Source organism: Scyliorhinus canicula, chromosome 7 (assembly GCF_902713615.1).
Source record: "Scyliorhinus canicula chromosome 7, sScyCan1.1, whole genome shotgun sequence".
Lineage (NCBI taxonomy): Eukaryota > Metazoa > Chordata > Chondrichthyes > Carcharhiniformes > Scyliorhinidae > Scyliorhinus > Scyliorhinus canicula.
The window spans coordinates 107,620,094-107,641,381 of NC_052152.1; the positions used below are offsets into that span (position 1 = coordinate 107,620,094).

Consider the following 21,288-nt stretch of genomic DNA (forward strand, 5'->3'; position numbering starts at 1 on the left):
GTTCTCCTTGTCCTCGAACCGCTCCTGCCACTTTTTATGGAGCGCCTCATGCATCTCCACCTTTACCGCAAGGGCTGAGGCCTCATCCTCTCTTTCAGTGGCCTGCTGTCGGATCTCCCGGATTGCCACCCCCTGGGCTGTCTGAGTCTCCAGCAGCTTGTCGATGGAAGCCTTCAATGGCTCTAGCAGCTCCGCTTTGAGCTCCCGAAAGCAGCACTGGAGTCTCCTGCTGCTCCTGGGCCCACTGCCTCCATGCCTCTAGGTCTCCGCCGGCCGCCAACTTGCGCTTCTTCCCTCACTTTTTCTTTGGCACTGCCACCGCTATCTTGCTCGTCCCACTCCTGGTCCAGGCCATATACCGATGGGGAACTGCTGCTGACTCCTTCCCACGTCGGGAATCATCGAATAAGTACCGCTGGGGGCCCTAAAAAGAGCCCAAAAGTCCGTTCCTGGCGGGGGCTGCCGAACGTGCGGCTTAGCTCCGCATAGCCGCAACCGGAAGTCCGCCTTTTCACATTTACAAAGCACAATCTGCACTCTTTTTAGATCGTGCAGATGTTACTTTTATAAATCTGATGTTATCGAAACTGTTAAATAAAATTAAAAGATTAATTCCAGCGGTCTCTAATCAATGTAGAACATCTAGTTTGGACCTTAGCTCATGGTTCTGGATCAACAATTTATGGAAAAGAATCCCTCTGGTCCAGATTACAACAGCACAATGCATGTGTAAACCATTGTAACAAGCGTTAGCTTCAGCTTACAAAATCATGGTAATCAATCCGTTTTATTGACTGTTGGAAGCAGTTTATTCTCTGGCACTACATTTGCACTTCACCGAATTCCACAATTCATAGGCCCTATTTCATTTCAATTGCGATTGTTATTGCTCCCATACAATTAATACAACATTGCTACAATCCCAACTGACATTAATACTGGGCAAATCAAATCCCAGACGGAAACCTGACTTGACAGATCCTAACGTGTTTTTTAGAAACTGTGGAGGAAACTTCTGAACCAATTCACAGGAGAACTTTTAACTCAAAGAATAAGCTATTTTTTTTTTTTAAATTACATGGCAAAAAGGTTGAAAAAATGTAAATACAAACACATGATGATAATTACATTTCCCTATATTCCTTTACCCTAACAATATCCCTATTGACACAAAACCCAGTGAAGATTTACCACTATCTTAACACCAAGGCTTCTTGCTTTGGCTGGCACAGTTGCAAACGGTTTTCTTACATTTGAGCATTCACTCAATGCTTTTTATCCAACTGCTATCTCTCCCTGATACACCCAAAATCACACTCTACACTCACTATTGCTTCAGCTGGGAAGCAAACACAATTTCCCTAAACTCTTCCAGTAGCCATGTAGTATCTATCAGAGAGCTTAAAATTCCTGTATTCTCTCTCTGACATCCACTGACTGAACTACCTCTCAGCTCTTTCCTTTTTCTGTAGTTGTGTCGCTCGAGCACTGTTGATAGGCAGCAGTCAAGTTTTTTCTAAAACGAGGGGCGGCATGTGGCGCAGTGGATGTCAGAGAGAGAATACAGGAATTTTAAGCTCTCTGATAGGCACTGGGACTGCAGCGCTGAGGACCCGGGTTCGAATCCCGGCCCTGGGTCACTGCCCCTGTGGAGTTTGTACATTCTCCTCATGTCTGCATGGGTTTCACCCCCCACAATCCAAAAAACGTGCAGGTTAGGTAGATTGGCCACGCTAAATTGATCCTTAATTGGAAAAAAATAATTGGGTACTCTAAATTTGAAAAAAAAAATTTTTTCTAAATCCACTAAATTTCTAACCTCTTTCTGTTGCTCGTTCTGGGTGAGTGTGCTTAACACTCGATTTGGCTCTGTTTCGTTACTTAGCTTTGGAGTCGCCAGGTATCGTTAAGATACTGCCACAAGTTTCAAGGTCAAGTTCAAAGAAATAAAACCATACACCAATTAGTAAATTCAAACAAATGAGTTTATTATAATACAATTATAAACTACTCATGCACACGCTAAGATGACTAAACTATTCCTACCACTAAATAGACCAATACTTATCTGAATAAGGAACTGCCGGATCAGGGGGCAATGGCCTCTTGCTCTGCGCTGGGTCCGCAGACTTCAGGTTGGTACGGGTTAAAAGGGGTCAGGAGTGTCTATCTCTGGTAGCGATCGTTGTGAGACACTTACTTGCTGGCGGCTGCTGTCCGAATCTCGCCTCTCTCTCGGTCAAGGTCTTCTTCGGTAAAGGCTGGTCGAGAGGGCTGGTCAAGAGAGGAGGGCTGGTCAAGAAGAACGAACTGAGTTTGGTTCCTGTCTTTTATAGGTCCCAGGGCTTCGCGCCCTTTTGGGCGGACCCTCTATCTGCTGGGGATCGATTGGGTCTCTTCCCAATCGATTTGTTTGAATCCCCCCCAATACTGAGGCTGTCCCTCGGCTACTGGGCGGGCCTTCAGGTGCTTTGTCTTCGAACCCCGCTGGTGCCGGGGTGTCTGGCTTCCCATACAATGTTGCAATCACTTCCCTATTTGTGTCCTTTGTCCCTGGGATCGTTCCATTATTATGCTAACTGTCCCGGAGATTGCCTCATTAGTATGCGGAATGTTCGTTTCGGTGCTGTCTGCTCTCTTAGCAGACAGAATACACAGTGGCTTGTTGCAGCCTGCTTGTGCTGCAAACTTTGTCCATTTTACCCTGCAAGCTTTGCGTTCCTCCATTTTGTATTGAGGGAATGGCCAACTTCGGTGGCTACACTCCCTCCTTGTGATCCTCATGAGAAATCATGATGGATCACCCAAGTACGGTGTCTCTGTTCCCTGACCTCAGCGAGTTCCATGGCTTCTGCACTTTCCTCAATTATGCAAAAAACTTTATCTAACAAATTGGCGCTATTTCAAAGGGGACATGCATTATCAATTGAAATCGGGAACCTCTAACTATCCTCAATAAACTACTCTCATCTCATATTTAAACATTCTACAACATTCTAAATCCTTAATCATTCACACAGCAGCATCATTACATTTCATTCTCTCTGACTCGGCAGTCGATCTCAGAGGTACATCATTAATAGAAAGAATCTCTTTATTTTACAAAGGCATTGAGTGTAAAAATAAATACTTGATTACATTTCCAGGGGTTCGGGGGACTGGTGGAATCCAAAAATAGGGGATCTCACTCTATACACTGTTGAGGCACAAGAGCGGTAGGCTCTCCTTCTCCATTTCCTCATCCTGAGGGTATGGACTATAATACAGATGATCGCTATTGCTAAAAGTGATTCTATAACGTACGACAAGGAGTACCATGTCAGAAGTCTGGTACACCAGGTTGGGGTACTGTTACCATTGACTGGGCTGGGGGTGGTCTGGGTTTGGGGGAAGTTAGCAAACGTTGTACTGTGGGAAAGGGGGTTCGCGTCCACGCGCAACCACGCAGATGCCACAAAAGCTAAAAACATAGCAATTGGAGTGCTCTTCATCTTCTCTCTCTCTTCTCTTCTCTTTCCTTCCTGGGATCTTACTGTGCTGTTGCTTCGGTTCCTCTCTCGAACGTCCGAAAGCTATGGGATCAAGCATAGGATCATTGCAGAAGGAGGCCATTCGGCCCATCGAGTCTGCACCGACCCACTTAAGCCCTTACTTCCACCCTACCCCCGTAACTCAATAACCCCTCCTAACCTTTTTGGTCACTAAGGGCAATTTATCATGGCCAATCCACCTAACCTGCATGTCTTTGGACTGTGGGAGAAAACCGGAGTACCCGGAGGAAACCCACGCAGACACAGGAAGAACGTGCAGACTCATCACAGACAGTGACCCAGCGGGGAATCAAACCTGGGACCCTGGCGCTGTGAAGCCACAGTGCTACCCACTTGTGCTACCGTGCTGCACTGTGGAGCCATGTGTCCCCTATTCCAATTTCTGATTATTTCTATAACCCAATAGCCTGGGTTAATTGACTGTAGAGATAAAGAGCACTGCAGTAGACAAGGCTGCTCAGGTGTAAATGAAAGAATCTCGTGCAGCGCAGGGCACAAGAACAAAATAAGACAACGCTGACGTTGAGGACAACTTATACCTCAGAATCCAAGACCTCAGTGATGAAGAATGTAGGGCTAAACCAACAGATATTGGCCTTCACAAGGGATGTGAAGGTGCCATTAATCACTGCAACCCGTATATTATTCACACTTCTACTAAATATTGTGGATTCCACCACATCATCTCTATTCCCATTATGCCCTGCAAATCATCATCCAAAATGAAAAAACAAAAAATACGGAGACAGCAGAACATGACATACAGGTAAAGAAATGAACAGCAAAGCAGAAAAGTGAGAGACACTGGGCTGGCTTCTCCGCAGCCGAAATCGCGGCCGGTGCTGTGGCGGAGAATCCAGTTCGACGCCGTAATCGGGCCAGGTGCCGGCTCAGTGATTTTCCGGGCACCAAAAATCAACATCACCGGGGAGTACGCCACGCTGCCGGGTGGCCATTGCCAGAGGCCCGCTCAGCAATCCTCCCCTCCCGACCGGCCGAGTTCCCGATGGCATGGAACTAATCTGCCGATGGCATCGAACCAGTCGGGATGCTCAGGTGGCGGCTGCGGACTCAGTCCACAGCCGCCCCGTTCGGGGGCGGGCGGATCGGAGTCCAGGGGGCGCCTTAAAGGCGGCTGGGGCATTAATGTGCAGGGTTTGAGGGTTGGGCGTGCGGCCGATTGGGGGTCTCTTTCTTAGGTCTGGCTCCGCGGTCTGAGTCCGCCATGGAGCACGGCGTGGCCGCCGGAGGCCGCCGCCGTGTGCATGCATGGCCTCTGACCCAGTGCGGGGTCCCGTGTCTACAGCAAAAGCGCAGAGATTCACTCATCATCGCAGGGCTGGGAATTCATTTCACTTTTTTGCAGGAATTTCAGGAGTAAAACTCCACCGTTTTGATGCTGGCGTGGGGACATAATCTCAACAATGGAGAATCCAGCCCAATTAATGTGACAGGAATTGAGGAATATTAGAGAAACAGGAAGGCAAAGGTGACAAATTAACAAGACAGGTGATTAATTGCTGGGTAGCCAAGGATACATGGCAGCTGAAAGAAATTGGAAAAAATTGAGTGTACTTTTATTGCTGTGGTTTCTGCCTGATTGATAACACAGAGTAAAATGAGCTGTTTAATTTTATTTTCTCCAGTTAACTGTCACATCAAGATCGACTTGCTTCCCTAACAATAGCCAACAGCTAATTTAAGTTCAAGTGAACAAATTATGGTTATTTCAACCAATCAAATATATTTGTCACATAACTCTTAGTCCACTGTATCAAAGCAAAGTGGGAGGAAGAGTTGGGAGAGGGTATGGAGGAGGGGTTCTGGTGTGAGGTGCACCGGAGAGTGAACGCCTCCACCTCGTGCGCAAGATTGGGGATGATATAGCTGAAGGTGGTATATAGAGCACACCTCACAAGGTCGAGGATGAGCCGGCTCTTTGAAGGGGGAGAAGGTGTGTGTGAACATTGCCGGTGGGCCTCGCAAATCCCGTTCATATATGTTTTGGTCCTGTCCAAAGCTGGGGGATTACTGGAAGGAGGTTTTTAGGGTAATCTCAAAGTGGTGCACGTGAAACTGGACTCGGGCCCTCGGGAGGCCATACTTGGGGTGTTGGACCAGCCGGGGTTGGAAACGGGTGCGGAGGCGGATATTCTAACCTTCGCCTCAGTGATCGCCTGAAGGCTGATCCTGATGGGATGGAGAGCAACCTCTCCACCCTGTGCCCTGGCGTGGCAGGAATTCTTTGGAAATCTGTTGGAATTCTTGACTCTTGAGAAGGTTAAGTTTGAACTGAGGGGAAGGATGGAGAAGTTCTACAATTCATGGGCATTATTCATTATGCATTTTCAAGAACTGGATAACATCAAACATTAGTTGGGGGGGGGGGGGAACTGTATGTGTTAATGGTGACTATGGGTGATTTCTGATTCCTTTTTGTCATTTGTTTATGTTAACATGCGGGCTAATGTTTGGGGGTTGGTGGGAGGATGGGATTGTTGCTATTGATATGGTTATTGACATTATATTCGTTACTGCTTATTGTCTATTGTTTGTGGGTGCAAATTATGGAGCAAATGTGAAATAAGGAGAAAAGGTACTGGTTTAGCTCAGTGGGCTAGACAGCTGGTTTGTGATGCAAAACAAGGTCAGCAGGGCGGGTTCAAGTCCCATACCAGCTTCTGTGCACCCTAACAGGCGCCGGAATGTGGCAACTAGGGGCTTTTCACAGTAACTTCATTGCAGTGTTAGTGTAAGCCTGTGACAATATAGTTTATATTATATGGGTGGCACGGTAGTAGCACTGTTGCTTCACAGCTCCAGGGTCCCAGGTTCGATTCCCAGCTTGGGTCACTGTCTGTGTGAAGTCTGCACATTCTCCCCATAACTGCGTGGGTTTCCTCCGGGTGCTCCGGTTTCCTCCCACAAGTCCCAAAAGATGTGCTGTTTGATAATTTGGACATTCTGAATTCTCCCTCCGTGTACCCGAACAGGCGCCAGAATGTGGCGACTAGGGGCTTTTCACAGTAACCTCATTGCAGTGTTAATACAAACCTACTTGTGACAATAAAGATTATTATTATGAATAAAAATATTTTTTGACAAACTCTTAGTAGTCCAGTTCTTGGGGCACACTTCCAAGCTACCATTGTACATTAGAAGCACAGCTTTAATTTTACAAATGCACAGATGCGATAAATAAATTTAAAGCACAGGATGTAAAAACAGAAAATAGTGGGAATCCATCAGATGTAAGCTCAATGACGTGAAACATTAACTTTCTATCTCCACAGATACTGCTTGACCTGCAGTGGATTTGAGGATGTCTACTCACATACAGGAACTGAAGGAAAGCTGTTTAGCCTTGCCCACGTGAGATCCAAGACAAAAGTATGCCAAGTCCTCATCAGATGCCACACCAGCATTCCATACAAAGGAATACTTCAACGGCAAATGGACTCATGCCTGTAAAGAGTTTGGTTTCACCATCACCATCAGGAAGACAAGTGCCACGGCCCAGGAATTGCCATGTATCATGGAGGCAGTTGATAGTTTCATATATCTGGATTCGACAATCACCAGTAGTCTGATACTTGATGCTGAAATCAATACAAACATTACAAAAGCTGAAATTTTGTCCAAGCTGAGCAGAAGAGTATGGAACAACAGCAACTTGACTGAGAACACCTATTTGCAAGTCTAACAAGTCTGCATCCTCATCCAGATCATCAACATGGGTACCACTATGACACATGAGAACACCACCCACCAGGTACGTGGTACATACTCGTGCGAATCGGCTAATATCGTCCACCTCATACGTTGCAGGAAAGGATGTCCCGAAGCGTGGTACATTGCCGAGACCATGCAGACGCTGTGACAACGGATGAACGGACATCGCACGACAATCGCCAGACAGGATGTTCCCTTGCAGTCGGGAAGCACTTCAGCAGTCAAGGGCATTCAGCCTCTGATCTTCGGGTAAGCGTTCTCCAAGGCGGCCTTCAGGATGCGCGACAACGCAGAATCGCCGAGCAGAAACTTATAGTCAAGTTCCGCACACGAGTACGGCCTCAACCGGGACCTTGGATTCATGTTGCATTACATTCACGTCGCATTACATTCACCCCCCACCATCTGGCCTGGGCTTGCAAAATCCTACCAATTGTCCTGGCTTGAGATAATTCACACCTCTTTAACCTGTGGTTATCCCTCTCTCCAGTTACTCTGCCTGGACCTGTAAAGACTTAATTATCTGCAAAAACTCATATTCAAAGTATCGTCTTGCATCATTGACTTTGTCTGCATATATGTTTCTGGAACCCACCTCTTCATTCACCGGAGGAAGGAGCTGTGCTCCGAAAGCTAGTGATTAGAAACAAACCTGTTGGACTTCAACCTGGTGTTGTAAAACTTCTTACTGTGCTCACCCCAGTCCAACGCCGCATCTCCACATCATGGCTACAATACTGAGACCTGGATAACATATGTTACGCAGGAAAAAAGGCTAAACAGTTTCCAACTTTACTGTCTTGGATATATTTCATAGATAGATATTTCATAGATATCCTTGACATCTCTCAACAGGATAAGGTCACCAGCTCAGAGGTCCTGGAATGCAATAATTCCCTCAACATACACTCATTACTAAGTCAATGACACCTATGTTGACAGCCACAGTCATCAGATGGATAACAGCCGAATACCCAAAGACCTCTATAAGGTGAACTTGACACAGGATGTCCATACCTCGGCTAGAAGGACATCTGCAAGTGAGATTCGAAAGTGGGGGACACTGACGACAGGAACACAATGTTGACTGCTTGGCGGAGCATTCAAAGAGATGAGAAGAAATGAAAAGCTCAGTTGGCCAAGAAGAGGGCCCAGAGAAATCAGAGGCCAGCAAATCGTGCACCTTCTCAGCCCACTGTCATGAAGTGTTGGGCTCCTGAGCCACATCAGGCGACATTTAACAAAGTTAGCCATCACAGCGCACCCATTGTCTCACAAGATGGAAAGCTGCCAACCATGCTGAGTATTTCCAGCATCCTATGCCTTCATTTCCAATTTCCAGCATCTGCAATATTTTGCTTTTGCATTAGTCACAACACTTGTGATTCTGACATTGGCAGCTGCACCATATAGCAAGTATCAGGTATGTAATTTGAATTAGTTTCTGCTCTTCAGTACTGCAATGTACTACATCACTTCAGAAAGTCCTCAGAAACCAAGTTCAAAACTTTATTAGTAACAATAAAACAAACGAATGCCATGATGAAGAAACCCAATGCTTACTGCAAGATAATTACAAGGTTAAAGGGTCTGAAAATACTGTAGGGTGAATTTTTGCATTGCTCACCTGTGTTCCATCCCCATTCACCAGGGGAGGCAGAAGAGACAAATCCACATTAAGGAGTGAGGGTGCATCAGGTGGTGGTGGTTTATCGGCCATTATCAGAAGTACATACGTACACTGACTTCCTCTTCCAACTCCTGATTGGATTAAAAAAATATAGTTTGAGTGAATATATAACAACCATTGAATGCAATATTTCAGCATTTAAATTCATGTCAATGCTGTCATGTGAGGGCCCTTTTAAGAAAAGTGTGTTTTATCAATTGGTTGCAGTGATGTCATTGTGTGGGTGGAGCTGGGCTGTGTTTTTGTCTTTTACTTTCATTTTAAGCTGGAAGCTTCTTCGTGGCTGAGTTTTTTGGTTTTGTTTACAGTTGAGAGCTGCATTCAAACAAAGAAGGTGTATTTTTGGTCTCTCTCTCTCTGCATGCTAAAGAATGTCTCCAGACCACTTGATAACTTTAAAGTAATACCTGTTTTCTGTAAGGAATTCAAACTTACTGTTTTGTAGGAAAAGGGTGGTTGGCATATGGATGTTGTTAGGAAAGTTATTAAGAGTTACCTATAGAGTACTGTATCTTTGGGGGGGCGGTATTTGTGTTGGTAGTTGATAAGATGTTTACTGTGTGTTTATAAAATGTTAATTGGATTCATAGAATAAACATTGTTTTGTTTAAAAGTACTTAACATCTCTGTTGCATAACACCTGTAAAGTGGGCCCTTGTGCTCCTCATAACCAAAATCTATTAAAACGTGTAGGTCATGTGAACTCCATGATATACTCTGGTGTTCTCTAAACCCTGGTCCATAACAATACAACATGTATGCTCATATATTCGTAAAAAATGATTCATACGGGCTGTTTACATTTAATTTATTAACATGCCCTTGGACATTACCCACACACTCCTTCCTTCAGTGTTTCAAATCCCCACAACATTCCTGATACCCTGTAACTTCAATGCAAACTGTTACTGGATTGAATTTAATGTTCTTGATGGAGAGGCCCACCAATTGGCCGAGTTGAGTCGGGAAACCCACGGGCTCCCATGATGGATGCCTGACCAAATGAAGTGCCTTCTCTAGCATTTAGGCAGAAATCCCACCTGGCAAGCCCTGTAGGCCTCTCCATTGCCAGTAGCGCCTGCAGCCAGCTGTACTTATGGGGTTTCACCAGAGGTTGTTTGTTGAATCCCTGGACTCCAGTGACTGACGGCAGGACTTGGGTAGGGCCTTGGCCTCTGGTAGCCTAATGAGCATTTTATACAGCTACATCATAACCTCCCTGCTCTTATATTTAATGCCTCGGCTAATAAAGGCAAGTATTGCATATTATACCTTAACTACCTTATCGACCTGTCCTCTGTACTTCCTAGCATCTTACCATTCATTGTGTATTCCCTGACCTTATTAGTCCTCCCAAAATGTATCAACTCACTTTTCAGGGTTAAATTCCATTTGCCACTGTTCTGCCCATCTGACCAGACACTCTATATCATCCTGTAATATAAGGCTTTCCTCCTCGCTATTTACCACACCACCAATTTTTGTGTCATCTGCGAACTTACTGATATACTTCACACTTTCATTTCTAGATCATTAATGTACATTACAAACAGCAAAAGACCCAGCATTGATCCCTGTTGTGCCACTACTAGACACAGGCTTCCAGTCACAAAAACAACCTTCGACCATCACTCTCTGCCTCCTCCTACTAAGTCAATTTTGGACCACATTTGCCAAATATGAGCCAAATTGCTTCACTTGCCTGATCAAATAAAGAATTTCGGAACAATTTCTTTTCACAAGAATGAGAGCTTACTGCCACATGGGAGTGGTTGAAAGGGATAGCATTGATGACTTGTAATCATCCAGGTTACTCTTCTCTGAACCTTTTCTAATGCATATTCAATCTACTCTTAATTCTGTCATACTTCACTCAGAATATTTTGAATGAATCAAAACACTACAGGGACATTAACAGCAAAAACTATCAAATGTTTGTTTAAATGCACATGATTGAAGTTTTAGTCATTTTACAAAATCTTATGATGGAGTTTGCTTGCTCAACAGTACACTCAACCACATAACACTAATTAGCACAGAGGACAGACCCATTAGCAGTCACATTATGGCAATGGTATGGACTGATTCCTCTACCTTAAGTCTATGGTTACTTCTGTACTGGGACACAAATCCACTTTCAACTGTCAGTCTGCAATTAATGCAGCAGGCCTTCCTTACCACAAGTGTCAATGGATCCAAAATTTCTATCAACAGAAATATTGCCAATTTTGAGATGGCCAAAGGTGTCTGTGTTGTATTCTCAACTGTGTCGAATGGAGCTCTTCCTGTGATTGTAGCATTGATTTACAGTGTTGGGAGCAGTTTGAAACGGATTTTAATTTAGCTTCTGCTACTAAGAACGGTATATAATTACCTCTGATAACCCAATGTAAAGTTCCGCAATGATCATCCTCAACACACATTTCTCATAGTGCAGTTTCATAGCATAAACCATATTGGCATCCAGTGATTGAATTATGGACATGTTTTGCAGTAAAAAATATTAACTTGGCTGGTATGCTTGTGTGAGCCACAAATTTAAGAACCATTAAGGTGATATTTTTGCCTTGTAATGCCATAATTAAGTCATGCAGCCAATCTTTAAAAAAACATGCATTGAAACATTGTTGATCTTGTCGGTTTCAAGCATACAAACAAAGTAACTACACCACAGAACGTGGCTGCGGCGAGGGAATGGAAAGATGGTCGATTTCTTTATTGGCAGCAACTTTATGTACCCCCACTAATGCGAGTGCAAAACATGAAGTTCCACTTTCCACAGCCCACCCATGTACATTTTTAATCTTCTAAAGCTAGCATTCTGTTCATGTACCTTGACTTCAAAATTTGGCCACATTGATCAGCACTGATGTCTCTGAATTTGTAATATAACTTTTGAGGTATTTTATCATGCATGTAGTTGCCGACAGATTTGATAACAGACATGTGAATCCCCATGTGATTTAACACACATTGACCACAAAATATTCTGACAATTTGCACAGATAAATATTTAGCTAGTACAAATATCAACCCTCCAATAATTAAAGTTGAATGTCTTAAAATCAATAAGAGTCTTTGTTGGATCCAGACAGAGCGATCACAAGGAAGATTATGGATGCAAAACGAAAGGTTTCATCACAATACAATCTACAAACTCCACTCCCGGAAGTGTTCTCCCCCCCCCCCCCCCCCCCCCCCCCCGGGCCATCCCAACCCACAACTGGGTCGGGGTTTTTATATCCACCAGGCCTCCCTTGTTAAAGGGACGCCCGTCCTTAACAGGAAGCTTGTGTTTTGACAAGTTCCCAGGAAACACTCCACACCCCGTAACCTCCATAAGGGTTATAACAGTCTCCAAATTAGGAAATAAATTCTCCCATGACTTCAGCCTATACCTCAAAAGGAAATGTACCAATATTTATTCCTCTCACTCTGTTTTCTGAAGGCTAAACTTTCAAGTGCACCTCACAACTGTAACTCAAATACGTAGTTGAAATATCAACCACTCTCGAATTCAAACCCATGATGACCTTAAGATAAACATCATCATGGGATGTGGGCGTCACAGGCTGTGCCAGCATTTATTGCCCATCCCTAATTGCCTTCGGGGGCAGTTAAGAATCAACCACATTGCTGTGGGTCTGGAGTCACACGTAGGCCAGTACGGGTAAGAACGATAGATTTCCTTCCCTAAAGGACATTAGGGAACCATATGGGTTTTTACGACAATCAGCAATGGTTTCATGGTCATCATTGGACTTTTAATTCCATATTATTATTGAATTAAAATTTCATCATCTGAACCTGGGTCCCCAGATCATTACTTTAAGTTTCTGGTTTACCGGTGCAGTGACAATACCACTACGCTACCACCTCCCCATTCAAACAACACTATGTGCTTTTTTAAAGCTAGCCGAGAAATACACAATTAAATTACAGCACATCACAAACTGAAGTATTAGCAAAGGTCAAAAGTTCAATGAATAACGGGTTTCTGTAGTTTTGAAGATCTTCCATTACATTTCTAACTGACATCAACGGTAAAGCAGAAAACAGTAATTATCTGGCACATTTGACAGAGTAAATTTTTATGTGACAACTACAAACTACATTTTATCACACAAGTCCCTGGCACATGATTAATTATATTTAAATATTTTTTTCTTACAATGTAAAAGTGGCCCTACCTTTTTCAAAATGTTCTACAGGCGGATTAACCAGAATTTTGAATAATGCAAACAAAGATTAATTATTTCCTCAAAATTCACAGAAATCATGTATCCATTGCATTCCTATTTTGGGGGTTGGTTCGCTCAGCTGGCAGGACAACTGGTTTGTGATGCTGAGATGCCAGCAGCGGGGGTTCAATTCCCATACAGGCGGAGGTTATTCACGAAAGCCCCACCTTCTCGACCTTGTCCCTCACACGAGATGTGGTGACCCTTAGGTTAAATCACCACCCGTCAGCTCTCTTTCAAAGGGAAGGTTAGCCTATGGTCCTCTCGGACTGCAGCAACATTTCACATTCCCAATTAACATCTTGGGTAGCTGCATAGTTCCTTACTCAAGTACTGGTTTACAAAATAAAAAATGGGGCTTCTTCCTATCCTCACAATGCCCTCCACAATCTCCACCACCGCCAAATCCCCAAAATCTGTCAATTGCTTCTATTTAGATTTAAACTAAACTTACCCTAACTGTGGCCCTGAAACATCCAAGTATTCAATTTTTCCCCCATAGCTTAGAACTTTACGCTTAAATTTCACAAGCTTTGAGTAACGTTTCTTAGGTTCACTGGTTATTTCAAATAGAAAGCACAGGAATATTTGATGCTTCCTAATTTCAAAAGTACAATTTTGTACATGCAATAAAAGCTTTCTAATCACTTACCACCTTTCAAGAACTAGAAACTAATGACACAGATTAATTTTCAGATTTATTAGAATGTTCTAAAAACAGTACAACCTCCAAGTTAAACAGATTCGGTGACACGCTGCAATATATTTATATATGCAAAACAATATAAAATTAATGCAACATTTTGGAAGTCAAGTTACAGGATTTTAAAAAATTTACACAACCCAAGCTCAATTCACGATTCAATGCTTGTGAGGAGTAACCTTTCAATATAATTTTAAAAGACCTTCTTGTAGGTACAGAAGGCATTAATTAAAAACTAATGAGCAGCAGGTGCTTCCTCTCACAAAATGCAATGACAAGTCAACCCCTGCCGCTAACATGTATGCCAGAAGTGTTTTTCAAACTTTTTTTCCACCAGGACCCCCACTTTTGCCAACCAGCCGACCTTCACGACACACACCACGTTTGCTTACCTTTAATGCAAAAGGGGAGCCTGCTTGGTCCTCATGATCTCACTTGAATCAGGTTCAAATGAGGAGAGGGCAATGCGCTAGTCAGTAGATTTCAGTCAGTTACTTTGTGTCATTATCATGTAAGTGGAAAATTCAACCTCGCATACATAGGTTGTCGTGAAGGGCAATAGCAACAAAATACTCGTTTTGCACAGTACTGGATATTCCTCAAAGAGGCTACTCCACAATGCTGAAAGTCCCATGGGCGTTTGGCGAGTTTTTAAATGTGATTTCAGAGGTCAGCTACAGCAGCATCTTTTAATTTGGAGTCAGCTCTAAGTTAATAACTGACTCTGGGGTCGCGATCTCAAAAGGAATTTCTCACCCACCACTTTCTAAATCTGAAACTTCTCCTCTAACACATGAGATTTGCATCCTTATTTGCATCGGTACAAATTACAACACCATACCTCAATAAATCATCTTTAAACTGCTTTGTTCCAGAGATAGTTTCTTCTTCTGGCGGAACGGTGGCGCAGTGGTTAGCACTGCTGCCTCATGAAGCCGAGGACCCGGGTTCAAACCCAGCCCTGGTCACTGCCCGTGTGGAGTTTGCATATTTCCCCCATGTCCGCGTGTCTCACCCCCACAACCCAAATAGATGTGTAGTTAAGCAGATTGGCCACGCTTAATAGCCCCCTAATTGGAAAAAAATGATTGGGTACTCTAAATTTATTTTCAAAAAAAAAGAGTAAAATTTCTTCTTTGTGCTAACTAGAGGCCCCGGAGCTCAGCACAGAGCTAACATGTGCACTGCTCTGTCCTGCTTTGGCTTGCCTGAGCAGCTCTCTCCAGCAGATTCTGTTGTGAGATCATGTCCAGTAGGTACACTGCCTATTTGAGTCTCTGGCTGTTTCTTACTTTTGAGAAAATTACCCATCTTTACAGTCCTCTTGCCCACAGCTGGAAGATGGAAGCAACTCCATTTTGTGATATGGCGCAAAAGCACGTACAAGGCATTTGAAGTCAAGTGCATGCAGGCCGCTTGTGGCCGGAAGACTGCACACATCCTCATTTATTTTCATTTATAAGATGTCAGCAGCCGCCATTCTCAATTTTAAAGCTGGTAGAGGCCATTGGGTGCTTCTCCTGCGATCAGGAACACCACGGGAACAGCACGACCGATTGCTCTGCAACCCGCACTTTGAAAAATCCTGTGCTTGAGAACAGTTAAGAGAAATGCTAACAGGAACATGGGAATGGGTTACTCACCCACTACCCTCTTACCTGTAGTTTGATGTACAGTGGGGAGTGAATTACCATTGACCCCTCCCTCTACGAGTTAGTCACTCTGGCTGAAACCAAAGGCGCTTGAGCCAGAAAGAGCTGTGATAGCTTCCACAGCTATCAGATCAAGGAAAAGGTGTGCAAAGCTGAATCAAGAGGTGAGGTGAGGAAGCATAGGTATTCGGATATACAAGGATCTCATTGCGGAATGGATATTGCGGGCGATACTGGGTGAGGTGGTTTCGAGAGGAAGTGGCTGGGGGTTTTCCAGAAAGGGGGGAGCGGAAGGGGGTTGACGATGACTAGAGGGGAGAGCTGGGTCCTACAAGTCAGGGGTAGCGGTTATGACTGATAGGCGGGGGGGAGGGGGAAAACCCTGTTCCAAGTGATGTGGAACGTGCAAGGGCTGGAAGACAGGTGAAGCGAGCAACTTTTCTCGCCTTTGAAGAGCTTGAAAGCCAACGTGGTGCTGCTGGTTAGTGTATACACCATGAATTTGGATACGCGCCATTTAATACGGGGACGGGGGATGGATAAATCCAAGCCCTGTTCACGGATCCCCCTCGGGGGGAGGGTTATTAGAGTGGGGGAGGGACGGACCCTTGGAGGTTGCTGCACCCGTGGGATAGGGAGTACTTGTTCATTTCGCCAGTAAATAATGTGTATCCAAGGATTGATTTTTTTGTTATGGAAAAGGCGCTGCTGGCTGGGGTGAAGGCGGCAGAACATTCGGCGCTTGTTTCTTTTTCATTCATTTACGGGATGTGGGCGTCGCTGGGCGGCATGGTGGCACAGTGGTTAGCACTGCTGCCTCACAGCTCCAGGGTCCCGGGTTCAATTCTGGTCTCGGGTGACTGTCTGTGTGGAGTTTGCACTTTCTCCCTGTGTCTGCGTGGGTTGATCCAGGTTCTCCGGTTTCCTCCCACAGTCCAAAGATGTGCAGGTAGGTGGATTGGGCATGCTAAAATTGTCCCTTAAGTGTCCAAAAAGGTTAGGTGGGGTTACTGGGATACGATGGAAGCATGGGCTTAAGTAGGTTGCACTTTTCAAGGGCCGGTGCAAGTTCGATGGGCCAAATGGCCTCCTTCTGCACTGCAAATTCTATGATTATAATAATCATTTTTATTGTCACAAGTAGCCTTACATTAATACTGCAATGACTGGCAGGAGATGATACGGACTGATAGGGAATATGCGGAGTCCCCGAGGGCAGAGCTACTTAGGGAACGACAGAGACTGCAGGCGGAGCTAGGGGCGCTATCGACTGGGAAGGCAGTAGAGCAGCTCAGAAAGGCCAGGGGCATAGTGTACGAGTATGGGGAGAAAGCCTGCAGAATGCTTGCACAGCAACTTAGGAAGAGGGAGGCGGCCAGGGAAATAGGAACGGTAGTGGTCAGGGCAGGGAACCGGTTGACCCGCCAGAATTGAATAGGGTATTCAAGGACTTTTACAGCAAGCTGTATACCTCGGAACCCCTCACGGGGCCGGAGGGGATGAGGCGCTTCTTAGATGGGCTGACCTTCCCAAAGGTGGGCAGGTGGTTGGTAGAGGGGCTGGGGGCCCCGATTAGAGCTGAAGAAGTAATAGGGAGCCTGAAGGCCATGCAGTCGGGTAAAGCCCTAGGGCCGGACAGGTATCCAGTGGAGTTCTACAATAAGTTTACGGGTATACTGGGGCCGGTGCTGGTTAGGGTGTTTAACGAGGCGAGGGACAATGGGGTGCCACCCCCGACGATGTCGCAAGCCACCATCTCGCTGATATTAAAACGGGATAAAGATCCAGAAGCTTGTGGGTCCTATAGGCCAATGTCCCTGATTAATGTGGATGCTAAACTGCTGGCCAAGATCCTGGCGTCCAGAATCGAAGACTGCGTACCGGACGTGATTGTGGAGCACCAAACGGGGTTTGTTAAGGGCAGGCAGCTGGTAGCCAATCTAAGAAGGCTACTCAATGTGATTATGATGCCCCCGGAGGGCAGAGAGGTGGAGGTAGTGGTGGCAATGGATGCCGAAAAGGCTTTTGACCGGGTGGAGTGGGACTATTTATGGGAGGTGCGGGGAGGGTTTGGGTTTGGAGAAGGCTTTGTGGACTGGGTTAAACGCAATATCAGGCCCTAGAGGCTAGTGTAAGGACGAACAGGATGACATCGGAGTATTTTAGACTACACCGCGGGACAAGACAGGGATGCCCCCTCTCTCCACTGCTGTTTGCATTGGCCATAGAACTGCTGGCAATTGCTCTGAGAACGGCAGGGGGATGGACGGGAATGGTCAGGGAGGGGATAGAACACAAGGTCTCGCTCTACGCGGGTGACCTGCTTGTGTATGTGTCGGATCCGGCGGCAGGGATGGACGGGATTATGGAAATCCTAGGGGAATTTGGCCGGTTTTCGGGCTACAAGTTGAACATGGCAAAAAGCGAGATGTTTGTGGTGCAGGCGAGGGGTCAGGAGAATAGGCTGAGGGAGCTACCATTTAGGTTGGTTGGGGAAAGTTTTAGGTATTTAGGGATACAAGTGGCGCGTGACTGGGGCAAGATGTATAAGTTGAACTTGTGGAGTTGTAGGCTGGTGGAGCAAATGAGGAGCGGGTTTCGGAGGTGGGATGTGCTCCCGCTGTCACAGACGGGAGAGTACAGACGGTGAAGGTGACGATCCTCCCGAGATTCCTGTTTATTTTTCAGTGTCTCCCTATTTTCATTCCGCGGTCCTTCTTTAAAAGAATCAATAAAATAATCCTGGGATTTGTTTGCACGGGGAAGTCCCCGCGGGTAAAGAGGGGGATGCTGGAACGGAACCGTAGCGAGGGGGGACTGGCGTTGCCGAACCTCAGCAACTACTACTGGGCGGCTAACATAGCCATGATAAGGAAATGGATGGTGGGTACGGGGCCGGTTTGGGAGCGGGTGGAGGCTGCTTCGTGCAGGGGCACCAGCTTGGTAGCCCTGGTCACAGCTCCCCTGCAGCTCCCGCCAGCCAGGTACTCCACCAGCCCTGAAGTGGTGGCAGCTCTGCGGATTTGGGGCCAATGGAGGAAGCATGCGGGGAAGTGGGAGCGTCAGTCTGGTCCCCAATATGTGACAACCACCGATTTGTCCCGGGGAAGATGGATGGCGGGTTTAGAGCGGGAAGGATGGGCGCCTTGTTGCTGGAAGGGCGCTTCGCGAACATGAGGGCGCTGGAGGAGAAGTTCGGGCTGGCAAGGGGGAATTACTTTCGGTACTTTCAGGTGCGGGATTTTGTACGTAAACAGGTCCCGTCCTTTCCACACCTTCCACCAAGGGGCATCCAGGACAGGGTAGTTTCCAGGGGCGAGGTAGGAGAGGGGAGAGTCTCTGATATTTATACGGAGCTTATGGGAGCGGAGGACACAGGGACCGAGGAACTGAAACTCAAGTGGGAAGGGGAGCTTGGTGGGGAGTTGGAGGGAGGCGTATGGGCAGACTGAGGAGGGTAAAAGCAACCGCAACATGTGCCAGGCTCGATTCAGTTCATGACGGTGGCCCGGATGAGCAAATTCTTTGGGCTGGAGGACAAGTGTGCTAGATGCGGTGGAGGACCAGCGAACCATGTCCACATGTTCTGGGCGTGTCCAAAACTCAGGGGATACTGGCAGGGATTTGCGGACGTCATATCCCGGGTACTGAAAACAAGGGTGGCGATGAGTCCAGAGGTGGCGATTTTTGGGGGGGAAGAATAGGCGGGTCTATTTGCGAGAGAGGTATTGTTATTTGCACTATGTTTTTTGTAATTGATATCTGCACACTAATGTATATTGTTACTGTTTACAATGCCAAAACATACCTCAATAAAGTTGTCTGTTAAAAAAAAAACACTGCAATGACCGAAAAACCCCTAGTCGCCACATTCCGGCACAGAGGAAGAATTCAGAATGTCCAATTCACCTAACAGCATGTCTTCCGGAACTTGTGGGAGCAAACAGGAGCACCCGGAGGAAATCCACGCAGACACAGGGACAATGTGCAGATTCCACACAGACAGTGCCCCAAGCCAGGAATCCAACCTCGGACCTTGGAGCTGTGAAGAAACAGTGCTAACCACTGTGCTACCATGCTGCCCATGGTTAGGCCAACGTGTTTTGCTCATCCCTAGCTGCCCTTCAGAAGGTGGTGGTGAGTTACCTTCCTGAACCGCTGCAGTCCTTGAAGTGTAGGTACAGCCACTGTGCTGTTAGGGAGGGAGTTCCAGGATGTTGCCCCAGCAAGAGTGAAGGAATGGCGAAATATAGGGAAGGCTAAAAGCGGTCATGGCAAACAGGATTAAGGAAAATCCTATGCCGTTTTATACATATGTAAAGAGCAAGAGGGAAGCCAGAGAAAGGGTTGGTCCGTTCAAGCATATTGGAGGGAATCTATGCATGGAACCAGAGGAAATGGGTGAGATACTAAATTAATACTTTGCCGCAGCATTCACCAAAGTGAAGGACTTGGTGGAGTATCGGGCAGAGTGTGTAAATATTCTGAGTCATGTTGATATTAATAAAGAGGTGTTGGGCATCTTAAAAAGCATTAAAGTAGCTAAGTCCCCAGGGGCTGATGGGATCTACGCCAGAATACGGAGGGAGGAAATTGCTTGGGCCTTGACAGTAATCTTTGAATCCTCATTGGCTACAGGTAAAGTTCCAGAGAACTGGAGAATAGCTAATGTTCCATTGTTTAAGGGCAGCAGGGATAATCCAAGAAATTAAGGTGAGCCTTAAATCAGTGGTAGGGAAATTATTGGAAAAGATTCGTAGAGACAGGATTTACCCACATTTGGAAACAAATGGGCTTATTAGTGATGGACAGTGATGGACAGCGTGGTTTGTGAAGGGGAGGTTCATGCCTCACGAATTTGATCCGAGTTTTTGAGTAAGTGACAAAGATGATAGGTGAAGGAAAGGCAATAGATGCTGTTTGCATGGACTTCAGTAAAGCCTTTGACAAGGTACCTCATGGTACACAAGGTGAAGTCACATGGAGTCAGAGGAGAGCTGGCAAGTAGGCTACAGAACTGGCTTGGGTACAGAAGACAAAGAACAAAGAACAATACAGCATAGGGACAGGCCCTTCAGCCCTCCACGTCTGTACCGGGCATGACATCAACCTTTGCCAAAACCCTCAGCACTTCCTTGTGCCGTATCCCTTCATACTCATCCTATCAAGATGGTTCGGCAAGATGCCTTTTGAACACCATTAATGTATCTGCTTCCACAACCTCCCCTGGCAACGCGTTCCAAGCACTCACCACCCTCTGCGTCAAAAGCCTGCCTCGAATACCTCCTCTAAACTTTGCCCCAGAGACCATAAACCTTTGCCCCCTAGTGGCTGACCCCTCAACCCTAGAAAAGAGTGCCTGCCCATCCACTCTATCCATGCCCCTCATAATCTTGGCGACCTCTATCAGGTCACCCCTCAACCTCCTGTCTTTCTAATGAAAACAGTCCCAGTCTATTCAGCCTCTCCAAATAGCTAACATCCTCCAGACCAGGCAACATCCTGGCAAACCTCTTCTGCACCTCGCTAAAGCCTCCACATCCTTCTAGTAACATTCCAAGTGCAGCCGTACCAAAGTTCTATACAACTGTAGCATGACTTGACAGTTTTTATACTCGATGCCCCATCCAATGAAGGCAACCATTCCATATGCTTTCTTGACTACCTTGTCCACTTTTGTTGCCACCTCCAAAGATCTGTGGACATGCACGCCCAGATC

At 45.9% G+C, this 21,288-nt stretch overlaps 1 protein-coding gene across 5 annotated transcripts in view; it reads right to left on the reverse strand.

Moving 5' to 3' along the window:
* fndc3a (fibronectin type III domain containing 3A) overlaps positions 1-21,288 on the reverse strand; it is a 333,055-nt gene that overhangs the window by 275,888 nt on the left and 35,879 nt on the right. For 4 of the 5 annotated variants that reach the window (XM_038802629.1, XM_038802625.1, XM_038802621.1 and 1 more), the window contains one exon: positions 8,911-9,044. In XM_038802629.1, coding sequence (XP_038658557.1) covers positions 8,911-9,003 — 93 coding nt within the window. In that variant the 5' untranslated portion in view covers positions 9,004-9,044. Of the gene's footprint in view, positions 1-8,910; positions 9,045-21,288 lie in introns of those variants that run through there. The other variant, XM_038802627.1, reaches the window with a different exon arrangement.